The 19,760-nt window shown below is 43.1% G+C and overlaps 2 protein-coding genes across 10 annotated transcripts in view; one reads left to right on the top strand and one right to left on the bottom strand.

The window, feature by feature from the left end:
* Window positions 1–19,760, top strand: part of CENPP (centromere protein P) — a 319,520-nt gene that overhangs the window by 232,858 nt on the left and 66,902 nt on the right. The window lies entirely within an intron of this gene.
* ECM2 (extracellular matrix protein 2) overlaps window positions 1–19,760 on the bottom strand; it is a 38,902-nt gene that overhangs the window by 7,217 nt on the left and 11,925 nt on the right. For 2 of the 3 annotated variants that reach the window (XM_090022002.1, XM_090022000.1), the window contains exons 3-7: window positions 16,698–16,886; window positions 12,712–13,293; window positions 12,230–12,345; window positions 6,607–6,742; window positions 5,229–5,386 (exon numbers count right to left, since the gene is read on the bottom strand). In XM_090022002.1, coding sequence (XP_089878128.1) covers window positions 5,229–5,386; window positions 6,607–6,742; window positions 12,230–12,345; window positions 12,712–13,293; window positions 16,698–16,886 — 1,181 coding nt within the window. The remainder of the gene's footprint in view (window positions 1–5,228; window positions 5,387–6,606; window positions 6,743–12,229; window positions 12,346–12,711; window positions 13,294–16,697; window positions 16,887–19,760) is intronic. The other variant, XM_090022001.1, reaches the window with a different exon arrangement.

Genomic DNA, 19,760 nt, shown 5'->3' with positions numbered 1-19,760 from the left:
CAGGAATCAAGGACAAGAAGTCCTTCTTTAGGTACATAGGGAACAAGAGGAAAATAAATGAGTGTGGGGCCATTGCTCAACAACTCAGGAGAGCTGGTTACCGGCATCCAGGAGAAAGCTGAACTCCTGAATGACTACTTCATCTTGGTCTTTCAGTGGACCAAGGGGAAAATCACACAAGGTAGAATAGAGGATGGGCATGGTAGGATTAATCACTTTCCTACTATTGCTGTAGAATTAGTGTATGACCAATTAAAAAGACTAGACATATACAAGTCAGCAGGACCGGATGATCTTCATCCCAGAGTGCTGAAGGAGCTGGCTGAAGTCATTGCGGAACCTCTGGCAAAACTCTTCCACAACTCGTGGTGCTCTGGAGAAGTCCCTGAGGACTGGAAGAGGGCCAATGTTGTGCCCATCCACAAGAAGGGCAGGAGGGAGGACCCAGGTAACTACAGGCCGGTTAGCCTAACTTCCATCTTAAGGAAAATCCTAGGAAAGTTCATCAAGTAGTCTATCTGCGATAAGCTTGCAGAAGGTAAGATTCTGAATGACAGCCAGCCTGGCTTCGTCGCTGGCAGGTCTTGCCTTACCAACCTCATCTTCTTCTATGACCAGGTAACTCGCCACCTGGACATGAGAGAGCAGGTTGACATTGTATACCTTGACTTCCAAATGGCTTTTGATTTACTATCCCACAATATTCTCATTAGAAAATTGGAGGATTGTGGGCTTAACCCCAGGACAGTCAGTTGGGTGAGAAACTGGCTGCAGGATAGGACCCAGAGAGTCATAGTGAATGGATCTGTGTCATCCTGGTGAGAAGTGGGCAGCAGTGTCCCGCAGGTGTCAGTGCTTGGTCCAATACTTTTCAACATCTTTATTAATGATTTGGATGTGGGGGTGAAGAGTTCACTGGCCAAGTTCGTGGATGACACCAAGTTATGGGGAACCATGTCACATTTGAAAATAGGCTGCAGATACAGGTGGCTCTAGACAGGCTAGCAAGTTGGGCAGATCAGAACCTGATGAAGTTCAACGTTGAGAAATGTAAAGTGCTCCACCTTGGGACAAGCAACCCACAACACACCTACAGGCTTGGCAGCACCAAAGTGACTAGCACCATGAATAAAAGTGACCTGAGGGTAATAATAGACCACAGTATGAATACGAGCTGGCAGTGTGATGCTGTAGCCAGCAGGGCAAATCATACTCTGGCATCCATCAATTGATGCATTTCCAGCAAAACCAAGGAGGTGATTCTTCAGTTCTACTCAGCACTGGTGAGACCGCAGCTGGAGTACTGCAGCCAGTTCTGGGCACCACATTTTAACAATGACATGGACAAGCTTGAGAGAGTCCAAAGAGCCACCCGTATGATCAGAGTCTTACAAAGCAAGCCATACGAGGAAAGGTTAAGGGATCTGACATTCTTCATCCTGAGGACAAGAAGGCTGAAAGGGGACCTGGTAGCAGCTTACTGCTACACTAAGGGAGTTCATCAAGTGCTCAGTGAGCAACTGTTCACCAGGGTAGCCAAGGGGAAAAGCAGGACTAATGGCCACAAACTCCTGGAAGATCAGTTCAGGCTCAATGTGAGCGTGTGAAGTGTGTCTAGCTCAGTCTCTTGCTGAACTTGTCTGTCACGACTTGGATTGAAAAAAGCAAGAAATGTTCAGTGTTATTTTGGGATGAGAAACGCCACATACCACCCAGGTGATATACTCTCACGTTGCAAGTTTTATTTCACCTCATGAGGTTACAGAGTAGCATTCACCTCGCTAATTACTTCATTAGCAAGGGAACATTGGCAAGGTTGATAAGGAGCAAGGGAATCCTGAGAGTCCTGAACAACTTAGGTTACTTTGTAGCAATAGAGTCCACCCCACTAACTGATTCATTAGCTTGGGCGAGTTCTCTGTGCCTTCTGGGATCCCCGATTGGGAGCTGCCTCTAGTGCTCCTTGTCATTGCCTACAAGGATTTGGCTCCATTTGTATCCATGCCAGTGGGGCGGATGGCTCTGGACTGCTCTTGCCACGGGGCTCTAGCTTGTAGCATTCTCCCTTGGCATTCCCTTCAGCCCGCTGGTTCCCGGCTTTTCCCTGGATTCACCAGATTGGCTGCGGTTGCCAGTAAGCCCTTGTTCTCCCTGATGTCCGTCTGTCCCTCCCTGGGACAGGTAGTCTCAGGGTTCTCCAGAGCTGTAGATCAGGGTTCTCTCTCCTCTTCTTTGTAATCTGTAGTCCATCCTCTCTGTGCCCGAAGGCAAACTGTGCTTGCTAGCCACCGGGTTTTTATCAGCTGCGTCTGGCTGATTACCCTGTGTGACCTCCCTTCCACCTGTGCACCTTGTTACCTGCTCCCATGACTATCCCAGTAACGGAAGCTCCTACCTGAGCCCCTGTTACATTCAACATTAGGAAAAACTTTTTCACAGTCGGGGTATCCAGACTGTGGAATAAACTCCCTCCAGAGGTGGTGCAATCACCTACCCTGGAAATCTTCAAGAGGAGATAGACAGTCACCTTGCTGGGGTCACCTGACCCCCAGTTATCTTTCCTGCCTGGTGCAGGGGGCTAGACTCAATGCTTTTCTGAGGTCCCTTCCGGCCTTACAATCTATAAATCCATGAGTCAGTTTGCACCCATTGTGTGACTTCATTTTTTAAATAGTATTGAAGAATTGTTCTTTCGGTTGTGAGAAGAAGCTATATTGAAAGTAACTTACTACTTGTACCTGAATGCAGAAAAACATGAATAATTATACAGATCTTTATATTGGTATTTTTATATATTGCAAACATGAGACACATGTTTACAGAACTCAAAGTTGTTTTCATCTCTGAAGATTCTGCAATTTATAAAGCATATTAGAAAAAATTGGGTAACCTTTGAGGTTTGTGAAGAAATGGAAAAGAACTAAGGTTTTTTTAAAAAGTAGAATTTACCAAGCAGAGAAAAAGAGCTAGCAAGTTGCTAATCTGTAGTCAATAAGACACTGGACATGCATTCATTTGTAGCTCTAGAAAGTGCTGCGGCATTTTTTTAGCGCTACAAAAAACAAACCGCTATGGGGGTGTGCACATATGCACAGCCCCCTGCCTAGAGCATCACAAGTTCATATCAAAAGCGTACTTACTATCTATGGGGTAAAAGGGGGGCAGCTCCTTTGCTCACTCCAGACCCCAGGGAGATCACTGACAGTCTGGCCTCTCCTTCCCCAGGGAAGGAGGCAAGGGGAGGGGCAGCCTATTATAGTAATCAGCTTGTAGCTTCCATCAAAATAATGGGGGTGCAGAGAACAGCTCTCAGCAGGAGGCTGTGTTTGAAAGCTGATGCTGCTCTTGGCTATAGCAGCTGTTGTCTCTGCCACTGTAACTGCTGACGGGCAGCAGCTGTATCAGCTCCCCCATGCTGTGTTGGGTCAGTTGCTCCAGATCGCTGAAGCAATTGTTTCAGCTGCAGGCAGTGCCACAGGAAGACTACTGTGGCCACCATCACAAGAGCACCAGTTACTGTCAGTGCTGTTGTAGCTGTGGTGAACGTATCAGGTGCTCCTGCAGCAGTGTCCCAGCAGGGCTATGTGACAGCTCACTGCAGTTAGGTAGGCTTTCAAGGAAGCCATCTGTTCTCCTTCCCTCCCACTAAGAAGGGGAAGAGAGAGTAGAGGACTGTGGGATTGGCACCAGGGGTTGACAGCCTATGCGCCACAGGTCAGGAGCCATGAGCTTCAGCAGTGAGGATCCTCGCCTCCACTGAACTTCAGTTGGGCAGCAGGGAGCTTCACCCATGGCATACTGCAACTGGGTGGTGGGGAGAAATGGCAGCAGTCAGGTCCTAGCACATACCTACCTCAGACCTGAGCTGAGTCAAGGTGGCCCACTACCAGAAAAACATTGCTGACTACTGATCTACATGCTGCATGACACTACAAAACATAGGGCTACAAAGAGGCCCTGTTTGGAAGAGCCGAAGATTTTTGTAGGCAATATCTATTATTGGACCAGCTGCATAGTTAAGATAGACTTAGATGAGCTTTTGGGTACAAAATACCCTTCCTCTGGTATCTGAGAAAAAAGCAGATGCAGCCTAGGATATTTAACACACTTTGAAAGAATGACTTTTTTCTGGTGGATCTGCCATTTTTTGTATTACTAGAGATGGCTGGACTGTGTGAACATTCTTTTTCTGTAGCATGACAAATATAACATGTCCAAAGCCTAAATTGGAGGATGTAATTATTGTTGGTGGCTGTTTCATTGTTAAATATTGACGGTCTGTTTATAACTGAACAAAGACAAAGCAATCCTGTCTTTTGTTTTGTGAAAAATAGATGAAGTCAAAACCACTGAAGAAGAATAGATAGCAGGATGACGGAGGGAAAAGGATAGCATAGGGAGAATGGGAAGAAAATAAAACAATAGTGCACAGTAGCTAAAACAAAAATGTATGCAGTAGTTGGGGAGGCAGGTGATCTCACTTTTTTTTTTCTCCAGAGCTTATGGGAAATTCCACTGTAAAGAAAAGAGAAGGAATAAAAGCAAGGAGATGACAGGAAATATAGAAAGAAGAAACGGGTTGTGGAAAGCTATCAAGTTAATAACAGATAACAAAAAAGAGACTTTGACAGAGAGGACAGTAGAACTTGTTACAGGATTAAATGAGGAAGAAAAGTATACCTAGATAATGTCAACTTTAAAAACTATGGTAAGTAGAGGATGTATTAGGAAGGAGAAATAAAAGGTGTTTTTGCAGAGAAGAAATGTCTGAGAAATGAAAATTAAGTTAAGGTTTGACAAACCAGTATAATTGAGAGACTTTATCCAATACAGCTGAGAAGAATGGGAACAGACAAAAATAGGATATAAAAGAAGAATCCCTGAAATTTGCAGAAAGGAAAAAACTGAGGACAGAGAAAATATGTGAGGGCAGAAATTGGAAAGTTTATTAGCAAAGAAGCAGTTAAAAAGCAGAATAATAGTTTTGTAAATTCATTGATGGGTGGTAAAATGGGCATAACTGATGCTAATCAAGTCAACTTTTACTTTGTCTCTTATGTTGTGTTCATAAAGATATTTCAGAGTTGTCTAGAGTTTTTGATAAGCATACTTTTTGTTGGAGTTTTCTTAAAAGATAAGTAATTTTTTTCTGTAATGACTTGCAGTTGCTACAATGATTTTCTTGAAGCCTGCCAGTGGTAGTTCAGTGAATGTGTTTAAAAAGTTACCTCAATAGAAGGGGGAAGACCTTGTGGGATAATTCGAAACTTATTTCTTCCCAGGCGCAAGTAAGACAGGCTTTTCAAAGGATTAAATGCCAAAGGACTGGTATTTGCTTCGCTAAGTTTATTGCCTTCTAATTCCAACGTCACCAAGTTTTTTAATTCTGTTAAAAATAAAATAATTGGAGATACATTTCAGTAACTTAATACCTTATTAAAATATAATCTCTTATACCTTATTAAGACATGAGACATTATTAATAATTTTTATCTTTACCAGACTCCAATCAAAGCACTGAAAAAGCCACATTTGCTTGAATAGATATTTGTATAATAAAGTATTTTATTCTCCAATTCATAAGCTGTAAAAATTAATTTTATTCTTAGTAAGTGAGGAAAGAAATCAACTGGGTATCTCATCCTGTTTGAAGACAGATGTCATGATACCCTAGATATAGTTACATGACAAAGAAATACAACTTAAGTGTTGGTGATTACAATTTGTGTAAGCAATAAATAGCTTTCAATTGTTTTATTCTTGCTAAAATTTCCAGGAAGAACCCACGTGGGATTATTGTTGTAGTCTATCACCTCTTAGAATGGGAAAGTAAGACAGATTCAAAAGCAGAGCTCCTTAAGAAGTCATTTTACCTCATGTTTGTTGTTAGGGTACATACAGAATAATATATCAGTGATGAAATTCTACACAGATGTCCAAAAAACTTGTAGAATTCTTCCACAAATCAATTGTCATTCAAGTTTTTATTTGTCATGTTGTTTGCTTTCTCAATGTACTCAACAGTTCCCTCCCACTTCTTTGCACCAAGTACTGACAATGCCTCCTGCACTGGCAGCAGGGAGCTCCCAGCCCTGGCTGCACAACTATGGAGTGGGGCCTGGGGACATTCTTATCTCCTACCCCAGCTCTGCAATCAGGGAGTGGGGGCCAGGAGCTTCCTGCTGCTGGGTTGCAGTGGTGGAGCCCACACCAGCAACAGGCAGCTCCCACCCCCTGCTGCTCAGCTGACCAGGAGCGCATTTGCTCCATGTCAGCTGTCTACATATGCTGTACTGTGCAGTAATTACTCCTGAGTAAATTTTCTACTCAGTAAGCTTCTGCACATGTAGACAGTGACACTTACTGTGCAGTAATTTGTTCTAAGCTTAAGTAAAGCATCTCATGCAGACATGCCCAAAGGTAGCGAAATCTTTTCCAACCTAAAAGGCAAATGAAATTGTTCTCAAACTCCTACATACTATTGCTATCTTCGGATCTTATGTAATGCCCAGAATCTCAAAATATTTATGCTTTCCTTTTCAACATCTTCAGTATTAAATTTCACATTGTTTTCATTTATCTGTTCAGTATGCATTTTTTAAATACCTTCTAGACTGTCTTCATCAATTGCGTGGAGACGGTTTTCATTTATTTTAAGTTCTTCTAAAGTTGATGGTAATTCAGGGGGGATATGCACTAGTAAATTTCCATCCAAATACAAACGTTTTAACTTTTTCAGGATCTTAATTGGGGGTGGAAAATAATTCCATTATCAGTATGTCAAACTGCATAGTTAGGTAACCAGTAAGCATAATATTTTATCAAACACATTGATTTGTTTCTGATGCTGTTTGTTGGGTTAAGTAAATTTAACCCTTACGATGTGACTGGTTACAGCATGCACTAACTTTAATATTGCCTAACAATCTTTAGAGTTAGCACATGCAAATAGTAACATTCAACAACAACCTTATTGTGAGCAACCACTCCTACTATGCTGTTATATTTCTGTTATAAAGCTACATTTCTGTTAAAGCATTGAGCCATGCGGCCTTTAATTTGTTCATCTGCTGTTTTTTATAAGTATTTAGGAATTTTCAGACACACAAAAACTTTATTACCATATTTTTAATGTCCCCCTACCTATTCCCTTCGCTCTTTTGTATTCATATCACTCTCTTTATTTGATAGCCTACTCTTTGCATTTCTTTTTGTAGCATCTGATGAAGTGAGCCGTTGCTCACGAAAGCTTACACATCTCTGATTCAGTTAATCTACCTGCCTTCTGCCTGACTTCAGACTAACACAGTTAACTACTTCTCTTTAATCTACAGTAATCATTGTTGTTCAGTAAATTGACTCTGTGGGCTACTAGTCTATGTTAGGTCTCTTTTTTGTCTTCAGTATAGAGATTGCACTCTTTTCATTGTCACGCTGTCATAGAATTATTTGAAGTATTGTGTCCAGTTTTGTGCACACAACCCTCCCCCCACTACAGAAGGGATGTGGACAAATTGGAGTGAGTCCATCAGAGGGCAGCAAAAATGGTTAGAGAGCTGGAGCACGTGACTTATAAGAAGAGGCTGAGGGAACTGGACTTATTTAGTCTGGAGAAGAGTAGGCTCAGTGGGGAGTCAGTAGCAGCCTTGAATTACCTGAAGGGTGGTTCCAAAAAGGATTAAACTAGACTGTTCTCAGTGGTGGCAGATAACAGAAAAATGACTAATGGTCAAGCTGAAACAAGGGAAGTTTAGGTTCAATGCCAGGAAAAACTTTCTTAGTAGGAGGGCAGTAAAGCACTGGAACAGGCTAGCCATGTGGAATCTCCATCTTTGGAGGTCTTTAAGACCTGAGCAGACAAAGCCATGGCTGGTATGACCTTCTGAGGTCCCTTCCAACACTTATTTTCAACAATTCTATGAATTAATCATAGGACAGTAAAACCCCTCCCTCTCTGTTTTGGTGTGCAAGCCCCAAGCCAGGGCACGGCCACACTCCCGACTTCAGTGAGGGAGAAGACCCTGGCAGGGGCTGCCCACTTCCCCCTGTCCTCAAGCAGGGAACAGGGGAGGCAGAAGTATGCGAGTCCCACCAGGCAGCCCCTGGGCCAGGGAGAGGGTTTAAACCCTCCTGCCCCCCACCTCAGCCTGTTAGCCCCATGCCATGCCATGCCCCCTGCTCTCTGCTAGGGATTGGAAAAAGCCTGGCAGGGGCTGCTTCCCACCCCCAGTCAAACCCTTTTTGGGATCTGGGGGATGCAAGTCCCTAGCCAGAATGTGACCATGCCACCCGCTTTCCACTCAAGCGGGGAGTGGGCTGGCAGGGGTTTCTTCCCCCTCCTCCAGGCAGACCTGGGGTCCTGTGCAGGCAGGGAGGGGTTTTAAACCCCTCTCCTGCCCCCCACCCCTGCCTCAGGGTGCCATCCCTAGACTGGGGCCTGTCCATACTGTTTGGTCCAGATGGGAATGGGGTGGGCAAAACCTTGATGGGGCTGCCCTCCCCCACACTTGAGCAGGGGGGGCAGAAAAATCAGTATCAATTCTGATAAATCTGTTTAATATATAAAGATGATTTTTTTTTTGCAGAGTTAACCTTCATAGACATCATAGACTATGAAAATTTAAATTGGCAGTCACAGTCAGGGTTCTCATTGTACAATATTCTTATAGGGCATTTTTACATGTGCTTCAGCAGTGGAGGGTGGGGCTCTGAGAGCTGGTCTAATTAAAGCACCCACAGCATCTTGTGTATCTACATTGCCATGCCTCAAAATGGTGGTGGGAGCACTTTAACTGAAGATCATTCAATGATTTTTAGTTAAAGCAACCCCCCTGCTTTAAATGCAGCAGCTGGCTGGAACGTACTAGTTTCATAGTTTCTAGGGTCGGAAGGGACCTGCGTAGGTCATCTAGTCCAACCCCCTGCCATGGCAGGAAAGAGTACTGGGGTCAAACGACCCCAGCAAGGTGTACATCTAGACTCCTCTTAAAGACCCCCAGGATAGGAGCCTGCACCACTTCTCTTGGAAGTTCGTTCCAGATCCTAGCCGCCCTGACCGTGAAGTAGCGCCTCCTGACATCTAGCCTAAATCTACCCTCTGTCAGCTTGTGACCATTATTCCTGGTCACTCCTGGGAGTGCTCGGAGGAACAGAGACTCCCCCAGTGCCTGCTGGTCGCCCCTGACTAATTTGTAACAGGCCACTAGATTCCCCCTCAGTCTTCTCTTCTGGAGGCTGAACAGGTTCAGGTCCCGTAGCCTCTCCTCGTAGGGCCTGCCCTGCTGCCCCCTGATCATACAAGTGGCCCTCCTCTGGACCCTCTCCATGTTGTCCACATCCCTCTTGAAGTGCAGCGCCCAGAACTGGACGCAGTACTCCAGCTGCGGCTTGACCAGTGCCGCATAGAGGGGGAGAATCGCCTCCTTGGACCTGCGCTAGATGCATCTGTGGATGCATGACAGGGTACCGTTGGCCTTCCTGACTGCATCCCCACACTGCCGACCCATGTTCATCTTGGAGTCAATGATGACTCCAAGATCCTTTTCTGCCTCTGTACTGGCAAGAATGGAGTTCCCCAACCTGTAGGTATGGTGCCGGTTGTTCCTCCCCAGGTGCATCACTTTGCACTTGTCGGTGTTGAATCCCATCCTATTCTCATCTGCCCACCCCTGTAACCTGTCTAGGTCCAATTGCAGCCTATTCGTCCCTTCTAGAGTGCCCATATCCCCCCATACCTTAGTGTCATCAGCAGATTTGAACAGGGTGCTTTTTACCCCCTCGTCCAAGTCACTGGTGAAGATGTTGAACAGTGCGAGCCCGAGGACTGAGCCCTGTGGAACCCCACTGCCCACATCCCTCCAGGTGGAAAATGTCCCATCCACTACCCATCCTCTCTGGGTGCGGCCCTCCAGCCAGTTGGTGACCCAATTAACTGTGTGGGTGTTGACACCACAGTCCCCCAGTTTCTTAATGAGGACAGGGTGAGAGACAGTGTCAAAGGCCTTCCGAAAGTCCAGGAAGACTATGTCCACTGCTACCCCTGCATCTAAGGATTTGGTGATCTGATCATAGAAGGCCACCAGGTTGGTCTGACAGGACCTACCACTAATGAACCCGTGTTGGTTGCCCCTAAGCATAATCTCCCCTGCTGGCCCCTTGTGGATATGCACTAGAATAATTTTCTCAAAAAGCTTGCCCAGGATCGAGTTAAGACTAACTGGCCTATAGTTTCCCGGGTCCTCCTTCTTCTCCTTTTTGAAGATGGGAACCATGTTGGCCCTCTTCCAGTCCTCTGGCAGCACACCAGGGCACCACACCAGAGTACCATGAGTATTCGTAAAGCCGTGCCAGGGGTCCTGCAATGACCTCGGCCAATTCCCTTAGTACTCTGGAGTGGAGATCGTCCAGACCAGCTGACTTGAATACATCCAGTCCCTCCAGAAGTTTCCTAACTAGTTCCTCACTAACCCTTGCCCTAGGTGTGCCTCCCCTGGGGCCTGAGGGGGGCCCAGCAGGGAGGTGACTGTTCCGGTCCCTGCTTAGGAAAATGGAGGCAAAGAAATCGTTAAATATGTTGGCTTTGTTGTCTGGTGTGACAACCTCTAGTTAGCACACTCCAGCAGACTCAAGCGTCTGCTCCAATGCGCTGTAATTACAGTACTTTGGAACAGCCTCCTGGTGTGTCTGCAAGCACACATAAGTGCTTCATGCTGGCAGGTTCTGAATATTTGGGCTGTGATACAAAGGAGTACCATTCATAGCAATGGCACTGCTCATGATTTTTTTTAATTAAATGCAAGCTTTTTAATTAAAATTAAATTAAATACAAGCTTGCACCAATTAAATACAAGTCCTTGACACTTTGCAGGATTGAATTAAAAAACAAAGAGCACCATCCACCCTAATGCTAATTAAAATGTTTTGGTTTACAGCTAATGTTTGATCAAGCATGAAAGAGAAAATATTATAGGATATAGCTAAAGCCTGGTTTAAATCACAGGCCCAGCTCGCAAACATTGGGGCCTGATTGTGGCAGGGGCTGCCATTTTTGCATCCAGATCATGGCATCCCCTCTGTACCCACTGATTGGCTAAGGAAGCAGGTTTACCCACAGTGCCAAGCTGAGGGCAGGGATCAGAGGTGTCCAGCAGGACAGGGGTAGGGAATAAAGCCTCCGACCCACTTGGGGACACACCATGCTGGTGAGGGTTGTGGGGTGGGACTCACCTAGCAGCATGCCTGGCACCAGGCAGCAAGGGGCCTAGAGGCTGGAGGAGGGGAGGTTGGAGGCAGCTCTAGTGCTGAGTTTCTCTGTCCACCTCCTCCCTTTAGCAATGGCAGCAGTGATGATGAAGGCAGCGGTGGGTGGAACTGTAGGAGCGTGCAGTAGATGGAGGGCAAGCTGCACATCAGTGTGGTTAATGGACAGGAACTGGGCACTGCACAACAGTACAGGCACCTCCACAGCTCCCAAGGAGCAGGCTGCAAGGTGGGGGGACCTGCCCATACTAGGTACCCCCACTTGGGCATCCAGCAGCATGCACCTGCCTGAGCCTCCTCTCAATTAGCCCCTACCCTGCCCAGTGCCTCCCAAAGCTCAGGCAGTTGCACATAAAAACTGCATTTTTCATGAAAATTACTTAATTTAATAATTTTTGTGAAACAATTCACTTAATTTCATAATCTTTGTGAAAAATGTGAAATCATGATGTAAACCAGGCCCTAGTTTTTGCTCCATATCTGAACTGAAGTACTTTGGTGGGACAGCATGAAGATTGCTGTCATATTCAAGCCAAAACTCTTCCAAGCACTAACTTATTTATCTATAGATTTTTAAAATGGAGCCTAAATACCACATGAATTTTGAAAAAAGAACTTTCATCACAGGAAATTATATTTAAACATCTTAAAATTGGAAGTGGTAAATACCAGAAAAACATATATAATTGAGGAGCAGTATTATGCAGTGAATAACTTGTTCAGTTAATAATATTCAAACAGATAGAGAACTGGTTTATTGCTGGCAACATACGATTTTTTTGAAAATGTCAAATTTTGCCTGGCCATATGTTCCTCACATAAAAGGAGATCTTTACCTGATGTAAATTTCATGGTCATTGAAGAAAAGGGAGCTTTGACAATTTGCGCCAGTGGAAGATCAACTCAGGATTCAGTAAATCTACTTGAAGCAAAATCAGTAAAAAAGATACTGGAATGGTTGTTTCCTTACTTTGAATGCATGTGGACCTATGGCTGGAGAGGTAAGGTTATTTTTACTAAGGTCAATCCTTTCCAAATTAGTGATCCCATTGAATGCTTCATCTGGAATGGCAGTGATGTCATTTCCTAAGACAGTTTAAAAAAAAAAAGTCTGAGTTGTGTTGTCATAATCAAAGTCAGGTAGCTTTGTACTATACAAGTGAAGAATGTATTAATGGAAATAAAGTCAACTACATGTATTTGTGTTATAATGCTAGTAGCTTATAAATATTAAAATGGAAATTAGATAATTAGATGTGATAGGAAGTTTTGTTACTACTTTAATATGTTGTCTAATTGTCAGGTTTAATCATAAAATGCCTTGCAACTTTTGATGTTAAAAAACTTGTAGTACAATATTTTATATACAATATGCTAACAAAGTTGTTTGTATTTTAGGGAGGGCTAATTTTAATTTATGAAGAAAATTATTAAAGCAAAATTATTGTTTACCTGCAAGCTCTAAGTTTGTTAGTTCTGGATCTGTAATTGGTGGTATTTGTGTAAGTTTGGCATCAATGCAGCTTACTGTCGTGTCAGAGATTGAACATCCATTTGGCAAAGGAGGAACTTCTGCTGAAGGAACAGGAATTGGGAAATGAGGTGGCATTCTGAAAACATCACCTCTTAAAATATGTCCATGTTCATATTCTTCCTCTTCACTATTACGTTGTGTTACTTCTTGCTCTACATATTCTTCTTCCTTTTTTTCTTCCTCACTTTCAAATTGTAGTTCTTTGTCTTCAAATATTATTTTTGCTGCTTCTTCTCTTCTACTTATTTCCTCTGATTTTTGCTGGGCTTCATGTTGTTGTCTTCTTTTAACTTCCTGAGGTGTTTTTCCTTTTCTTTTTTTGTTCCCAACCTTTTTATGGATTTCTTTCTCCTTAAGTATATCCTCTTCTCTTCTAAGTAACTCATCACTTTTAGCTTGGGTCAGTTGTGTTTGCAGTAGGAGTGGGTTACTAGGGTCATTGGGTTCTGGAGAATCACCAGAAAATGCAAATGTGTCATCCAGTGAAATACTGTTTGGCACTGAAAATAAGGATGAACATGGTAATGGAAATGAAAGGGAAAAAATGGCATTATAAGAGGAAAGTATAGTGAAGTTAGTTTTAGTATACATAAATCTCTGCAAGCATAGAAATTATTTATACGATAAATACATTTACACTGAGAATATGATTTAAAGAATAAAAATATGATATTGTGGAATGGTTAATTTTATATCAACATGATGTGTAGATATTCTCATAGGGTACTGTTAAGTATTTATCTGTACATTTAGTTATAAAAGTGTAATTAAGATGGTAAAAGAAAGTTAATCAAAGTAATCTTATATAAAAAAACTGAATATAGGGTTGATTTGATGATACATTTTTTGCAGTGTTGTGTTTGTTAAAAACTGTTCCCAGAAATTGGGTGCAAGCAAAAAGAAGTAAGGGGAGGGGTGATAGTGAGATAACGTTCCTACAACTCAGCTCTAACTCCTATCAGAGTAACACGTACACCTCCTGATTAGACCTCACTAATGTTGTCAGGCTGGCCAGGAAGATATATTTGGCTGTTCTTCAGAAGCAGTGTTCAGACATGTATATGTAGCACTACAAGTACAACAGCATCCTGAAATGCAACAAAAGCAGTGTTTTGAGAGGTGTACAGGCATTCAGAGCTCCCCAAATAGAGCACTACAAGATCCCTACAAAGGCATGCTCTCTAGTTAGGTGGTGATTGGGGTTTGCTCCTCTTTCCTCCCAACCATTGATAGCCTGCCCCTCTCCTCACTAGCAGTGGTAGCACCACTGCAGCAACAGCACCCTCACTGCACTGGTACCTATAGCAGTGCCGTGGCAAACAGAACTGTAGTCCCTGGTCTTGGTTGAAGCTCTCTGTTCTCCACAGACCAGCCCAGTCCCAGTCTTGCCCATACTGACAGTTGTTCCAGGAGTAGTGGGCTGTCACTAAGCCTGCCACAGCTGTTCTCCCTTCTTTCCTTCCCCCTTGCAGGGCAGAGGAAAGTGGGGCATTGTGGGATGCTGGGGAATAAGTGAGAGACCCCTCTATAGCACTACATATAACTATTCAGACATTACATGTGGTGCTGTGGCTAGAGAAGTTCCTGTTCCATCCAGAAATATTTTTGCAGTGCTTGCACCATTTTTTAGTGCTATTGGGCAAGATTCACATCTGACCACCTTCTTTTTGTAGCACTGCAGGGGTACGTATAGCATTAGCAATATACAGCTGAATGCTGCCAGAGAGTCCCAAGAAGCCTCCAAATCATAGGACTTGGTGCTTGTTCCCTGTGCTTAGTAACCATAATTAAGCCCTCTTCTAGCAAATATCATATTTAAAAAAAAAAGTCTTGGTATCCAGTCATTGTGCTTATGCTCAATTGCCAATTGTTTCAGTGAAAACTAAGTAGCAAGTTCTCAATATAAATATGAGCTTTCATTTCTACCCAGGAGAACTTTTACAATCTTTTCTCTAATGCCTGATGAGGGGTGTTTGTGCCTGAAAGCTTGCAATTAAAGGCATTTTTTTGCAAACATCTTGTTGGTCTAATAAAAGATATCAACTTTGTCCATGAGCCCTGATTGCTTTTCAGTATAAATAAGGTTTTCTACATTGAAAACTCATTTTATGCAGTAGGGGATGACAATGCCTAGTTTTTACCTGCACTTTGTTGTTACATGAATTTTAGAAATAGTTAATAAAACTGTATGTAACCTTGGATGCTACCCGCTCCCTCACCTGAATAGTGGGATCCCCAAGTAGAGAGCCTCCCCTTATAATCAAACAACCTTGCAGACTGTTATAAAACTATTTACAGGGTTTAATTATTTACAAGGTAACATATAACCAATGCAATAGAGCAAAGGTAACACTGCATGACCTGGTGACGGTGGCTTAAGGGTTAATGTTTCTTGTATACACATTACACTAGGGCAAGGCATACAAATTACCCACAATAAATAAGGAACCAGTAAAGAAATACATTGATACTCCAACTAATAAACCATCAAGAAGTTATTTACACTGTGTACTGAGGACCCTGGGGTCTCAATGTAGCAGGCGGTGGCTCCTCCCCTGCAGGCAAGAGAACTGATTCCTGCCCAGACCCCTTTCCCAGCTCAGCAGGGAGCAGTGCCTAGGCTGTAGGTTGTAACAGTTCCCCTGCCCAGCACAGCCTCACAGCACCCAACAAATGCAGCTCCTCCTGTGGCTGAACCAGTCCCTGCCCCTCTAGCCCAGGGCTCCCTCCAGCACCCTAAGCCTGCCCGTACCCAGTGCCTTCTCACTCACAGGGGAAAAACCAGGGCAGTCTCAAGCATTTCCCCCTGGTCCTGCATCCCCTTCCCCTCCTGTGCTCACCCAGCCACACAGGGTCTTGCAGGAGGGTTGAAGTCTCCTCACAGGCAGCTCCTCTCTTGTGCCTGCCCTCTAACAGGGGCTCTCCCAGGGGCGGCCATAGGGAGATCCTTTCCCTGGTCTCCAGCCTGTCTCTCACCACCCCTCTCTCTCTCGTTCTCCTCTCCACCACCCTCCCCCACCCCCACCAGAAAACCGTTCCCCTCTTTTAATCAAGCCTCTCAGCCAGTCCCAAGCCAGGACTCTTCCCCAGGCAGTTGCTAAGATCTCTCATTCAAACAGTGCTGGGATTACATCACCCTTCCCACTTCCAAGAGGACTACCTCCAAAAAAGCTTCACTTGCCCTCAGGGCAAATGGTATCCTTACTGGGATAAACTGTCTCTTCGCACTCTGTCCTTCTGCAGGGCAGCCCTTTCTATTCCTTCAGGTGATTCCATTTTTAGTGTTGCTACCTGTGTGTGGAGGGGGTACACACACACATATATACACACAATTAAATAAATGGTTGGTTGACTGAGAGTCTTGAAGATCAATAGGTTGCTTTATAAGAAATGCTTTTAAACTACTTTGTTAATATAGAGCTGTACAAGAAACATTGTGTGTTTTATGTTCTCATAGCCATCATAAATGGAACCTTATATAAAATATAATCAGACATTCTTTTTTTCTATGTATTATAAAGCTGACATAATATGAGTAAAGGAGAAAAGACAGGAAAATAAGTTAAAAAAAAAAAAGGGACCCTGTTCCATCACCTGTTGCAGATATTTGCTTCAAAGACAATAAACTAGAATATAGCTAATAGATCATGTAGGCTTTTACATAAAACAGAATTAAACGTAGAACATTTGCTTATTCAGTAAAGAAAAATACGTATATAAAATTACTCTTGTTATGTAATTTGGGACTTTTCTACTTTCTGCATAAAACAGATATGTACAAAAATTATTGAACAGCTTTGTATTTATAGGTGATGTCTCTTGCACTTATTATTGTAATAATCTTAAAATAGTAAAATAAGTATTAAATTATATGGTGGTAAGAAGACAATATGGGGTACTGTACCAATCTCGGAGCAAACTGGGCAGCAGTCTCCTTCAGGTATCACAGTTTTTTGACATGTTAGAGGGTGGCATATGGTTTCATCACAAATCGCTTTTCCTTTTGAACACAGACAAGTAATGCAGGGCTTGGGGGACCACACGGCCTTATCATACATAATCATTCCATTGGCTATACAGCGACCATTCTTTCCTGACAAAAAGAAAACAATTAAAAACAAGAGTTATGTAATTATCTAATAACTTTAATTGAAAAAGCCCACAAGTACAGTTTGTATGTTTAGATCTTTGATTTAGTTTTCAAATGTAGAAAAATTATTAATATTAAAAGTATTTTATTGGATCTTCATTATATTCTGTTTAGTTAACTAATCATTCTGATATTAAATGCTTTTATTGCTCTTAATATGAAGGGAGCACTATATTGTTCTTATTTATAAATATTACAATATATTGAGAATATGTCGTATATCACTTTCAGTTTTCCTCTTGAAAGCACTGGGTGTGTCAGACTCTTCAACAGCTTTTGTAGAAAACACTAAACAGTTTTTTTTAGTCTGTAGTTATATTCCTAAAGTATTTATCACCATGTACTCTAGGCACCAACGGCCAAACTTTATCTACTGAAGTGCGTAGCAAAACTATTAACTGTCAGAGTCATGGCTAGCCACAAGTGAGCATAGTCCTTTTAAAAACATGCCAAATTGTTGCATGTAAAATATAATGCCCTATTTTTGTAAAGAATTGGTTAAACATGAAGGCAGCAGCTACATGAACTTCTGTAACATTTTCCTGCCACTGTGCCTCAAGCCTGACGTGGCAGTAGGTATAAATTAACATCAGTTCATTCTCACTGGCCTGTTCACTACTTGGTCTCTACCTGGAAAGGGATTCATTAGAATTAATTCTGCTGTAACCTGTTTACAATAGGGCACCTTTGTGCCAGAAGCTAGTTATTAGTTCTGCTTCTCAGGTTATGATTGCATGGTAAAATTACCATGCCAGGCAGTGGCACCTTTAGGTAACTTGCTGCAATACAGTGTTTTTGATGATGATGCTGTCAGGCCTGGTATAAGTTTATTGTGTCAACATGGCTTCAGTCCCTCCTTGTCAGTCTTCCAGGTAAGATATTCTCCATCTCCCCAGCAACTGGAAAGAGATCACTTTTTTGCTCTGAGTCAGGACTTAATATGTATTTCAGGAAGAACTCTACAAAATTCTTGGTCTCTAAGGAGCCCAACAGGAAATTTCAGGTCTCCTTTTAGAGCTGAACTGTCAGAGGATTTTAAATAAATATCTGTATCTTAACTGACTTTGAGGTTTTTCTCCTCAAAACTGCTACACTTAAAAATATCTGAGGAAGGTTTGGAAGATAGTACATCTCTTCTCCAGCCTCAAGAATGACAGTAGACAGTCATATCCATCTCCCAGCAAATGTGCAGATTAGGCTTATGCCAAGTTAATTGAGCGTGCCATGTGAAAAGATCTTCATATAAAGCAGGCCAGAATTAGTGTTACATATCTGTGGGTAAGTTTGCGAAGTGCACATGCAGCTCCATGAGTTATTGGACCCCTTTTCTAATAGCTTGCAAAGTAGCAATCTTTCATCAAAGCCTTGTGAACCTCAGAGAAGGACAAAGGAATAAATTCCAGTTCATATACAGCATATAGACAAAGCCAGTCATGAAGACTAAGTACAGGCATTTGGGGGCATAAGGTTGGGGGAGTTAGGGGGAGATTAAATCAATTCAAACTTGCTGCCTGATATCAGGTATGTCAGAATGGGGCTGGCTATCTGGGCGGGTTGCAGGTCCAGCAGGCTGGAAAGTGTAGGGGGTCCTCTGGGGATGGGGCAGCAGTTGCAACCTGTGGGTGTGGGTTGGGCAGGTGCATCCCATGAGGGGTTGGGGGAGCAGGCACAACATGGGTGGGTTAGGGGATGGGTGTGACCCACGAGAGGTAGGGGGAGCAGGCGCAACCTGCAGCTGGGATGGGAGGGTAGGCATTACCCGTGGGTGGGGTGGGAGGCAGTTGCAAACCTCCATCCCCATCCCTCCCCTCCCCTCACTGGGGCTTACTTGCTTTGCTGTAGCAGCAGTGAACACACAAAAGTGGCTGTACTCAGAGTACCTTGTGGAATGGTGGTTAAGAGGGCTGGTTGGGGGGAAGGAAGGGGCCAGGGTGCAAAAAATAGACCAGTGCAAGAGAAGTGAGGAATGAAAAGAGTAGCTAAGGAGTAGAAAAGAGTGGGGCCAGTACTGGGTTTTCCCAGCCCTGGGGCTGCACAGAGAAAGTAGACAGAAGTTCCACACGCCAGTTTGACCTAAATCAAACAGGGTCTTCAATTTTTAGACTGGTCTGTATGCATGGAACTTCAGTTCAGTTGAGATAGATTGCTGGTCACTGAGACCCAGTCTGTAAATGTAAGGTTGACACTGGGATGAGTTAAGTTTTAAATCAGGTGGCCATTTTGAACCCAATTTAACATCCTAAATGTCTATACATATCCAAAAGGGTTGGGAGGGCCATAAAGCATCCCCCTTTCTCACAAGCTGTTTACCTGCGGAGCCTTATCTGCAATGAAGGTGCTAACTTGTATAATATTTTAGATCCCAATGAGTCATTTGTCTCCACTAGCACTGACTGTATTCAAAACTTCCAAAGGTATGTCCTTGGGGCAGTGTGATTCCACTTGAAGAAATTGGAACTGCAAGTTAAATTCTGATGTCCTTCTAAGTATTTTGTTGGTAAATTATTTTGAGTCAATATAGGTGAATCATCAGTGAGGCAAGGGAATAAGTTCCTCCATCCTTCCAATGAGAGAATCTTCAAATGATCTCTTCATATGTTTCCTTTAGAAGTCACTACTATTCTAGGTTCAAGTGTAAATTGATGATATTACCCATCCGTGCATAAGAGTTGAAATATACTCTTGTGTATATTCCCAAATCTGGACAAATTTAGCATGAATCTCATTATAAGAGGTGCTTCAAGTTAGGTCTTCTCCTGTGAGTGAATAGTGTCAGAAAATGGGTGGTTGGGATGCAGTGGAACTCACCAAATATCT

Source organism: Crocodylus siamensis, chromosome 11 (genome assembly GCF_052110815.1).
Source record: "Crocodylus siamensis isolate JL-2025a chromosome 11, ASM5211081v1, whole genome shotgun sequence".
NCBI lineage: Eukaryota > Metazoa > Chordata > Crocodylia > Crocodylidae > Crocodylus > Crocodylus siamensis.
This window is presented reverse-complemented; position numbering and strand designations above follow the sequence as displayed.